General features: G+C 17.3%; 3 protein-coding genes across 3 annotated transcripts; 2 read left to right on the forward strand and 1 right to left on the reverse strand.

Moving 5' to 3' along the window:
* Positions 1 to 746: 746 nt before the first annotated feature.
* On the forward strand, positions 747 to 971 carry PGAL8A_00515800 (conserved Plasmodium protein, unknown function; the record flags this gene model as incomplete). Its single annotated transcript, XM_028673989.1, has 1 exon — positions 747 to 971. The coding sequence occupies one exon, from the start codon at positions 747 to 749 to the stop codon at positions 969 to 971; it is 225 nt and encodes a 74-aa protein (XP_028530386.1).
* A 3,047-nt stretch (positions 972 to 4,018) lies between these two features.
* PGAL8A_00515900 (conserved Plasmodium protein, unknown function) lies at positions 4,019 to 9,019 on the forward strand (the record flags this gene model as incomplete). Its single annotated transcript, XM_028673990.1, has 1 exon — positions 4,019 to 9,019. One exon carries the CDS (start codon positions 4,019 to 4,021, stop codon positions 9,017 to 9,019), a length of 5,001 nt encoding a protein of 1,666 aa, XP_028530387.1.
* Positions 9,020 to 9,570: 551 nt separating this feature from the next.
* PGAL8A_00516000 (protein phosphatase PP2A regulatory subunit A, putative) lies at positions 9,571 to 11,928 on the reverse strand (the record flags this gene model as incomplete). Its single annotated transcript, XM_028673991.1, has 1 exon — positions 9,571 to 11,928. The coding sequence occupies one exon, from the start codon at positions 11,926 to 11,928 to the stop codon at positions 9,571 to 9,573; it is 2,358 nt and encodes a 785-aa protein (XP_028530388.1).
* Positions 11,929 to 12,349: the final 421 nt, after the last annotated feature.

Here is a 12,349-nt window from a genome sequence, read left to right on the forward strand (position 1 = left end):
TTTCTTGCTATGAAAATAGAAAAAAAGAAATAAATATTATCTATTCAAAAAAAAAAAAATATAATGTTATAAATTGAAATGCCAAAACAATAATATAACAATAATAAAAATATAATAAAGCAACAAAAAAAAAAAAAAAAAAAAAAAAAAAAAAGGAAATATAGAAAATATAAATGCAAATCACTTTTACATATTTTATAAATAATTGTATAAATAAAAAAGTGGGAAATTTAATGAACATTTTTTTATTTTTTCATTATATATTGAAAAATTATCTATTATTTTTACACTTTGAATAATTAGCATATTTTTTCTATTTTACTTATTGCATTTTTTTTTTTTTTTTTTTTTTCCATTAATATATTTTTATTATTGTTATATTATTGTTTTGGCATTTCAATTTATAACATTATATTTTTTTTTTTTTGAATAGATAATATTTATTTCTTTTTTTCTATTTTCATAGCAAGAAACTTAAAAAAAAAATATAAAACCCGATAATCTTGTAATGATAAATATTAAATTTTTTTTTTTATGTGCATAATTTTTTATGTTTATAAATTTTTTTTTTTTTATATGACATATCTTTTTTCTATTTTTTTTCAAAAACTTTTAGAATGTTCAGGATAAATTTTATTTTTTAATTTTATATGCATCAATTTTATCAAAAATACCTTACACCATTAAGATATTTTTAAATGACATCTTGAAATAAATATTATTTTTATTTTATCGACTTTTTAAATATGGAAAAAAATATTTTAAAGAAATATAGGAGTTTTTTTAATTTTGTTTCTGATATAAAAAATAATATCGAAAAAGAAAATAGCTTAAAATTTAGTCAAGAATTATATATGAAAAATATATCTAAGAGCAATTATAATGTTAAAAAGAATACTAACCAAATATATGATAATAAGCTTTTCTTGAAATACTGGGTGAGAAAAAAAAGACCAGGAGCTAGAAATTAAATATGAAGGAATTTGTTTTTTTATTTTGTTATTGTTGTTTTTTCATAATTATTAATATAAACTTTTAAACTTTTTTTTTTTTTTTTTTTTTTTTTTAATACATATATTTTTTTTGAAATATTTACTAAACTTGAATTTTAACGAAAATATTAATACAGAGAATGTAAGAAAGAAACATGTTAAGGAACATTATATTTTTAAGAAAATTGTAATTTTTAATTAGTATATTTTAGAAAAAAATTTTAATTTGCAACAAACTTAAGACAATTTTATTCATATTTTCACTTGTATTTATATTTCTATTAAATACTTAAAAAATTATTAAAAATAACAGAGTGAATATTTTTTACTCTTATTAAATGTAACAAATTATAAATTATCACATAGTGTTGATTTTTATACGAAATTTGTCTGAATTATGTTATGCATATTATATATATTTCTATACCTTGAAAATAAGAGTTTTTTTCTTTTTTAATTTATATTTGTATTTTTATTATATGTGTAAATCGACATTATGTATATAAAAAAAGATTTATTATTAATATATATAAATATATTTCATATGCATATTATTTTTAATTATATATAATTTAATATCAAATAATCCTAAAAATACTATATAAAAATTTATTTTTTTCTATATAGTATTATACTATTAAGAAAGTCTTTCAATTTTTTTTTAAGAAAATTTATTTTTTCTTCTAATATTTTAAAGTTTTACGAGAAATAGTTACATATAAATATTTCTGAAAATAAGTAAATAGTTAATTAAAATTATATATTAAATTATTAATATATTTAATTTTATATTTTTGCTTTTTGCAAATATTAACTTGGAAAAATACTAAAGTCTTCTTTTTTTAATATGAAAACATATTATAATAGAAATAATAATTCAGGTATTTATATTGTACTTTTTATGAATTTTAAAATTTTATTCTTTTATTTTAGTATAATTTCGTACGAGGAAATTAAAGATTTTAATAGAAATTGGGTTATTTGCTCATTTTATGTCTCAAAAAGAGAAAAAAAATGATTATAAAAATTAAAAGCGTACTATATACAATTAAGAAGAGAGTTTGTAATAACTCAACTAAAACACTTGGGGTAATAAAAAGGATTTAAAAAAAAATATATTATATTCATGACTATGGTAAAATAGCAGAATTAAAATTTTCAACAGTTAGAAAAAATTTCTTTATAAAATAGTTTTTTTAATGAATATACTGGATATATTTTTATAAAAATTTTAGAAATTAAATAGAAAAAAAAATAAGATGTACAAAGGATTTTTGTTTTATATATTATCTTCTTTTTTAAATGAAAGAAAATACATTAGAATTTTAAAGAACTTTTTTATTTTTTTATAATATATAATTATAGAAATCATAGTATTTAAATATTTTTAGAATAGTTTTTTATTTTTATTATTCAAATTGAAAAAAAGCTTCTCCTTTTTTTAAAAAAAAAAAAGAAATTATATTATTTTACAAATTCTAAAAGTGCTACTTAAAACAATGAAAAAAATGTAAGGTAATTTTACAATATAAATAAATATATATATACATATATATTTATTTTAAATTATAATAATAAATAAGAAATTCTCTTTTAAATTTGCTAGGAAAAATAGTGTGCAAATTTAAAAAAAAAAAAAATTCGCGGCTATTAAAATAATTCTATGAGAAATTTTTACAAAAAAATATAATCTTGAATTCTATAATATTCTGTATTAGAAAAAAAAAGTTTTAAGGTGTGTATATACATGAAAATTATTTTATTTTAATTTTTTTTTTTTTTTTTTCATTTATATTAATTTCTTTTTTCAAGTATTTTTTTTTTTTTTTTTTTTTTTCATTTATATTAATTTCTCTTTTCAAGTATTTTTTTTTGTTTTTTTTAGTCTTATTTTTTTTAATAATTTATTTTTTCTTTTTTTTATTCTTGATTGTAAAATTTTCATGTTCTCCATTGTGATGCAATTTTATTTCATAATTTATGTTTATCTACATTTACATATAGAAGACATTTAAAAAACAAAGAAAATAATAAAAGAAATTTAATAAATATTTTGTTTCTCTTTTTTTCTTATTTTATATGTTTTTTTAATTATTAGTTGAACTAATAAAGAGACTTTTATTTATATAAATACATTGTTCTATTTTTATATAAAAGAATGAATCTATTATTATTGATAATTTTTTTTTTATTATAACCCTTTTTTATTAATTATATTTTTCAATAATAAATATTTTTCAAATAACAGATATTTATCTTAAATAATTAGAAATTTATTTCAAATAATAGATAGTAAATAATATTTTTCAAATGGTTTTCCTTACACATTTATTTCTTTTTTTTTTTTTGATATCCTATTATATATGTTTAATTATATATTGTTATTAGTCGATATTTTTGTTTTAATTCTAAATGAAAAAAAAAAAAATTATATATTATACTTTTTCTTAAAATGTAGCCTTATTTGTATTTTTTTTTATTCATTTTTTTTTTTTTTTTTAAGATATTTATTTCATTTTTTGTAAAAGTAACTTTGTTTATATATATGCAAAAATTTATATATATAAATACTTTTGTGAAATAAAAATTATCTCATAGAGATAGTGAAAATATTCTAATTAAAACAAATTTTTTTATTTTACACATATTCACTTTATTGTTTTTTGTGAAAAAATATAAAGAAATAATTTAGTGAAAAAAAAATTACTGTTTTTATTAATTTTCCTGAGTTAACATAATACATATGCTTATATTTTAGCTTTTATTTTCCTTAAATAAAAGAAAAAAAATACATTTTATTAAATATATGTATATATATTTATTTTTATTTTATTTTATTATATATATATATATATATATATATATATATATATATATATATATATATATATATATATATATATATATATATATTTTATTATTACTTTTTTAAGAATAAATTGAGTAAAATAATTAGATTATAAGAATTTATTTTTCTACTAATATATATATTTATAATTAGAATGAATTTGAAATATAACCATTTTATGAATTTGTCAATTGAAAGATATCAAATATTGAAATCAACAAAAAAAAAAAATAGCAAAACACATATAATAAGAAATAAAAAAAAAATTATATACAATGAAAAAAATACTTATAAAATTATTAGTTATAATAAAATTTTTGTTAATAATATTAAAATAACAAAAAATAGTAAATTGCTTAATACAAACATTAGGAACTATGAAAATGTATTGAAAAAAAATAAAGTCTATATAAAGAAACAAAAGTTAAAAAAATCTCATTTCATACCAGAAAATTTAGATATTTATATGAGAAAAAATTGTATGTATTATTCAAAAAAAAAGTTATCCGAAAATAAGAGTGTAAAAAATAACAAAAAAGACAATAATTTTAGCATTGATAGTAATAAAATTAATCATTTAAACATATTCAATAATAGCAATAATGATATTTCCATTTCTAATGGTAATGATAATTTGAACATAGAAGTAAATAATAATTGCATATCAAGAAATATTATAAATAATACAAGTAATATTTCTAACACTAAAAATGAAAAATATGATAACATGTCTAACTTTCAAAATGGTAATTTAAATAATGATACAAAATTACATGAATTTTCCATTAATAATGCAAAAGATAAAAAAAAGAAAAAAAAAAAAATTAATGATATATATAAGGATCATTCTAACTACACTAATGATGATTTATTAATAAAAAAATTAAAATTGAAAAATCTAACTAACAACTCCTTATTAGACACAAATAATATATCTGTAGGTGACAAAATGAAAAATTTATTCAAAATTAATAATAAAAAAACCAATCAAATATTATTAAGTAACAAAAATTGTGTAAATATCGATTTATTAGATGATCAGAAATGTACTAATAAAGATAATTCATTTAAATGCTTAAATAAAACTATAATTAATAATAATAATATTGAGCTGTTAAAAAATAATAAAAACAAAATATTAGTAAAGAATAGTGTAAATGTATCTTCAATTAATAAGGAACAAGAATTTAATCAGCAAAAAAACATAAAAAGTAAGGAAGATTTAAAAAACAATGCTTTGAGGATACTATCAAAATATAACTTAATCTGTCATATAAATGAAAATTATGATATTATAGAAAAAAAAAATAGAAAAAATATATTCAATTCTGAAAATTTTACAGATAGTGAAATAGAAAAATATAAGTTATATAAAAATAAAATTAATGCAAGAAAAAATATTTTAGGAAATTTTTATACAAAGAATTATAAAAAAGATTATTTTTATATAAGCAAAGATAGCAACATAAATAATTTCAAAAATATTATAATAAAGAATTTAAGTTTTAAAAAAAGTATTGTTAATTCATGTAGACACAGAGAATGTTCAATTGAAAATTTAAATAAAATTACAAATGAAAATATAATTGAAAATAAAAATAAAACTTTAAATGAAAAATTAAGAAATGATGTTGTTGAAAGTTCTAATGTGTGTTGTGATTTAGACAAAAACACGCATACAGACATTCCTGAGAATGTCAAAATTTTTAATGGATTTTCAAACTATGAAGAAATACCAAATGAACAAAAAGGATTTAATAAATCTACATTAAACAGTGTCATAAATAATTTTAACTTATGTTTTGATTATTCTTCTATATCTGATTTCTCATTAAATCATGCAAACAAAAAACAAAATAATAAAATAGTACACACAAACGAAAATTCTACATGTGATGAAAAAAAAAATTCAGAAAAAAACTTCTATTATGAAGATACAAAAAAGATAAAAAAGAATTTCATAAATAAAAACACAGTATGTAATTATAATATAAACAACACAAATATGTGTGAAAGTGCAATAACAGATAAAGAAAAAATCTACAACAAGGAAAAATTAAAAAAAAACGCAAATTTAAAAAGAAACTTAGATAATGATTTGAATTATAATTCAAATAAAAAAATGAAAAACGAAGAATATTCTTTAATTAATTTTAATATTTATAAAAATAATGTAACTGACATATGTAAAAATAATAGTTATAATACTTATATATTAAAAAGTCTTGGTAATTCTTATTTGAAAAACAAATTAAATTGTAAAGATACAAAAGTAAAAACTGATAACGCTCCTAAGATAAACGCATTTGATAGATATCCGAATAGCTTTAATTTAAATAAAGAAGGTATATTTAATAATAAGAATAATAAATTAAATGAAAATGAAATTAAAAATTTGCAATCTAAACTCATAAAAAATGAAATGGATAAAAAATTGAATGCTACAAAAATTATCATAAATAATTGTGAAGAAAACAATTACATTAAACAAGAAGACGAATATGATCAAAATGATAGGGAGAATATTGATAATTATGAAAATGAAAATTTTAAATGTTGTAAAGTTAATAGCTTTACTAATAAAAAAAAAAACTCTATTCAAAAATTAAGTATAAATAATGCCGATAATTCAGCTAGTGATGAAGTGAATTATACTAATTTTTTAAAAGATAAAGATATTGATATATTTAATTTAGATTTACGTGATATAGTAAAGTTATTAGAAAAAGAAAAAATTGAAAATTTATATAGTGAAGAAGAATTAAAGAATTTATTAATTCCTGTCAATGGAATTTATTATGATACAAATAAAAAAAGTTGGATATGCAAATATATTGACATAAAAAATGTGAATCATAATGAATTAAATGGATATTTCTTGCTGAAAGAACAAAACAATGCAGAAAATTTGAAAAAAAAAATATTTTCTACAAAAAGTTTCTCATATCATGAATCTAGACAATTAGCATTGGAATTTAAATATAAACATGTTAAAAAAAAATATAGTATTTTAAAGAATTTAAGTGAAGAAGAAAATATATTTTTTAAGTCAATTAATAATCCTACGGAAAATAGCAAATACACAAAGCTTAAATATGATAAAAAGGAAGAAGGTAGTAATGAATATGATGAAGAAAAAGAAGAGAATGAAAAAGAAAATGAGATGCAAAAAGGAGAATCAAAAGAGGAGCAGAATAAAAATATTAAAGGAGAGTATAAAAAAGAGGAAAAGAAAAAAACATATAGTTATGATAAAAAAAGTAAGAACTGCAGTTTATATAATAGTATGAATAAAAATGTGGGTGAAATAAATTTAAATAAAACATTAAAAATATTAAATAGTGAGATAACACATAAGTTGTATAAACCTTTACTAAAATGTAATGTGAATGAAAATGACTCTATTAGCGAAATAAAAAATGATGAAAATAAAAATAATTGCATTATAGACATTAACAATATAAATAATGATAATATAACAAATTTGAATAAGTGTACTAAAGTAATGGTGAGTAATGATAATTATAGATTAATAAATGAAAATGATAATTTTGACAGTTATAATAAGAATCAAAATTATACATATGATGATAATAAATCATATATTAGTTTTAAAACAAAGAAAAATTTATGTAAATTATTAGGTGTAAACGTATCGGATGACATAGAAGAAAAGATGAAAAATTTACACAAAGAAAATATATTTTATGAAAAGGAAGAAAAAAAATGGGTCATCAAGATATATGAAAAAAAAAGCAATATACTACTTTATTTCAAAGAATTTGATTGTAAAGTGTTTGGATTTTTATATGCCTGTTATTTAAGTATAGAACACAAAAGGTTATATCTAGACTATTTTTTAAATGAAAAAAATTATAATTTTTTGATAAAATTAGTATATAGGAGTTGTATAAATAATAAAATGCATAACACAATAGCTCGACAAATCAGTTTAAATAAAAATCATAACTATTCTGTAAAAGATGTTAATGAAATTAAAAAGAAATTGAAAATAAAAAATTTAGAAAAATACAGTCTAGAAACTATAGATAAGGAACACAGATGTTTAGAAATAAATACTATAGAAAAAAACAATATAAGAACAAAGAATTTAGAAGAAGAATATGTTAAAACGGATTTTGAAAAAGAAAACTTAATTTTCCATAATATATCTAGTAATAATTCAGAAAAACCTAAAGATTGCAAAAATAGAAATTGTAAGGATTTAGAAAAAGATAAGATTTTTATTGATGAAAAAAATAACTCACTAAGTAACTTTCAAAAAACAAAAAATCAAACTGCCAATAAATTGAGTGGTCTTTCTTGTTATTTGGAAAACAATTTTGAAAAAGGATTTTCTAAAACTTTGAATTCAGATTCAAAACAGTATAGGAACATTAAATGTATAAAGTATAATAATGATATAGAAAATGAGAAAAAACATGTAAAAATTGAAAATATTAAAGAAAAAGAAGAACATAAAGAAGATCAGGGACAAAAAGAACAATGTAATAGTAAAGAAGACCAGAAAGAAAATGATGATAACAGAAAAAAAGATGAAAGTTATAATTTTAATACAAATAACAACATTACATTAAACTTAAATTTTGGTAGAAATAATAATTCAAATGAAAATAGTAGTAGCAATATTACTGCTGTAAATTTATACAAAAGCTACACAACAGAAAATAATGAAATTCCAAAGGATCAGATGCAAAATGTTCATGAAAAAAATGAAAAAAAAAAAAAAAAAAAAAAATACTCTTCTTTTTATAAAAAAACAAAAACTGTGAAGAATTCATTAGTAAATTTAAAAAATAGTAATGTAACATCAGATATATTGCAAGAAGAAAGAAATAATTTGATAAAATTGGATTCTTATGTAGACATACTAAGTCAAAAAAGTGATATAACATCATTAGCTAAACAAACAATTCTTTTACTTTTAAAAGACATTTTAAATTGTATTCCATTTCAAATGGCTCCTTCAATTACATCCAAAAAAATTTATGATCAAAAAATTCATGCTCACATTAAATTTGTTTATCAATCAAAAAATCTTTTTGACTTAATGCCATATTTTTTTATATTTAAAAATATTATTAAGCAGAAAACTCTTCCTAGTAACCAATCATTATACATTTGTAATGTTTTATTATATGCCTTGTTTGAGGCATAAAAATATAAAAAAAATGATTTATAAAACTTACATTCTACTGAGAATTAACATATTTTTTCTTTTTATGATTATATATATGTATATATAAATCATGCATTTTTTTTCTTTTATTTTTACTTTAGAAATATGTGTAATAATTTTTATAATTAATATTTGTTTTTTACGATATTCATTTCTTAAATAGTTTGATGCCAAGCTATTACTAACTATATATATATATATATATATATATATATATATATATATATATATATATGTAGCAAAAAATAAGATAATAAAAATTAATAATTAGAAAAAATATACATATATATTTTTCTGTTTTTTTTTTTGGTGATTTTTTTAAAAAATAATTAACTAAAATTTGCGAAAACAAATTACTAGATTACAAAAAAAAAAAAAAAAAAATATAATACAACAAACTAAAATTAACCAAAAAATGAAGTGAATTGTTCATAAAAAATATGTACATTAATAAAAAAATTAGTTAAAATATTTACATATGAATTAACATTTCATATAATTAAAGATAATGTTTATACAAAATAAAAAATTCATTTAATTGGTTTGCAGACAGCATTAAAAGCTTTTACAGGATTTACATAAAAAAAGAAATCGTTATTTTTTAAAGAAATAGAAGCTTTTGATACATCATAGTCGTTATCGATACTTAAAAAATTAATCATGTCTGATAAAAAATTTAAAATAAATTCACAACTTTTTTTGTTTGTATCTGTATTTTTCATATTATCATAAAAAGAAAGTGAAGAAATTGAAGATGAATCAATTAAAAATGAATCATTACTATTCATATGATTCGTTAATAATTTCGATTTTTTTTCTAAAATATGGAAATATTGGGAATTATCACTACTTGAATTAAAATTTTGATGGTTTTCTTTATTTTTGTTATTAACAATATCCGTAACATTGTTAATTAATTCATCATATTTGTTATTTTTGATGATGCATAAAACATGCTTAATATAATTATTTATATAATAAATTGTTTTAACTATATTATATCTAATATTACTAATTTTATCCTTACTCAATTCATCTATAATATTTAAAATATTATTTTCTATATATTTTAATGGAAAATATATAATTAATTTTGATATATATTGTAAACAATTAATTCTCAATATATAATTACTAGACTGTTTTAAATCATTTAATAAATATGTTATTCCTTTTTCAAAAAAATTAAAATTTTTATTTTTTATTAGAAATTCTAACGTTTCAACCACTGCAATCCTAATTGAATAAACCAAATCTTTTGCACCTGCATCTATATAATTCCAGAAGTCTTTATAGTTAGAAGTAATATTTTCTTTATTTTGAAAAAAGAAAAAATGATCAAAAAATTTTAAATAGTAATACAAAGAATATTTTAACCTCCAATTTTTGTTTTTCACAATTTCATGGCATAATGGAATTATTATTTGTTTCATATCAAAAAAAGATATTAGTTTAGATATTTTATGCAAACATACAAACAATTCAGATTTTAAATCGGTTTCTTCTATTCTAATAAAAAGTAAAAATAAAGGTAATATATATTCAATAGACCCATTTTTGTCTAAAATATCTGGTAATGAACACAATAATCTACATAATGATATTTTTAAATGTAAATTATTACTATCAATATCTCTTTTTAAATCATCAAATACCTCATCAATTATATTTATTGTAATTTTTGAAGATGTTAATATTTTGTCTAAATTATTTAAAATGATACTGCGCACATTACTATCTAAGTCTTTTAATAATAATAATACTATCATAGATAAGTCACTATTTTTTAGTATTTTTAAAATTTCATGAATATTATTAGCTAAAATTGCTCGCACTCTCCAACTATCATCATTACATATATTGGTTAAAATATGCTCTATATTGTTTACAAAATTTATATCATTATTTAAAATTTCACTTAATATAGTTACTGCACTAATTTGAACTTCATCTAGTCCATTAATAGAATAAAAAAAACTTGAATATATTTCTTTCGATTTTTTCCATAATTTTTCTATAAATAATATTTTTTCTTGATCATCTTCTTCTTCCATATCATTTTCTTCTCTTTTATCTAATTCATTTTTCTCTAACTCTTTGTTATTTTCATCTTCTTTTTTTTCTCTCTCTTCTTGTTTTTCTTGTTTATTTCTATTATTTTTTGTATGTTTTAAAAAATCTTTTTTTGTATTATCTTTATTAACTTTATATGTATCACTGTTGCTTCTAATTTCTTCACTATTTGCTTTTATCTGTTCTTCACTTTTTATAGAATTACCATGATTGTTTAATTTATGTCTGTATGATTTCAAAATTTTTAAAAAATCACAAAATTTATCACAACATGATTTTTTTACCAATATACATTGATCCTGACACAATTCCATAAATAAATAAATAAATATTTTAGTATATTTCGATTGATTTTCATATATACATCTTTCTATTATTAGTGGTAATATTTTACTAACTCCAATGCGATAATTATCACTTTCATTTTCAGCTAATTTTATTATTTTGGGATAAATTACATTTATTAAAGTGCTACTATCACACTTCTGTATATATATTTTAAAGGCATTATATCCATTTATATTTATTTCTTTTTCATACTTTATTAAAAAACTCAATATTAAATCACACAAATACTCACAGTTGTTAACATCATTTATAAAATTCGTTAAAAAAATTAAATGATTTGATAATTCATTTAAAACATCAGAATCATCCTCAATTATATTATATAAAAATTCAATTAACTCATTCTTTGTTTTTTCATGGCCAATTATTTCACATAAGAATTTTAATCCTTTTACATATTTTAATCGTATTTTGCAATCCGATGATTGAATTCCGTCTATTATTTCTTGCGCTTTTGTATAACACATTTTTTTTTTCTTTTTTTCAATTATTACTTTTATATCAATATGGATGTATATATATATATAACAATATATTTTTTCTTTTTATGTAACTTAACAGATATATTTTTTTTTTTTTCTTTTTTTACATGAATGTAAAATAAAATTTTACATTTTTTTTAAACTATTATTTAACATTTTTTTTTTTTTTAAAATTAATTGAAATTATAAAATTTTCCTCTAATTATTAGTGTAAATATAAAAAAATATATTTTCCTTTTAAATTATTTTTATATAAAAAATTCTTTGTTTTTCTATTTTTATATATATTTTAGTAATTTCTATCATGATGTTACAATATTTTATTTTTAATTTAATTTATTTTATTTTAGTTTATTTATATTTTTTTTTTTTTTTTTTTTTTTTTACATTTTTTTATAATCAGATA

This window comes from Plasmodium gallinaceum (assembly GCF_900005855.1).
Source record: "Plasmodium gallinaceum strain 8A genome assembly, contig: PGAL8A_v1_152, whole genome shotgun sequence".
NCBI lineage: Eukaryota > Apicomplexa > Aconoidasida > Haemosporida > Plasmodiidae > Plasmodium > Plasmodium gallinaceum.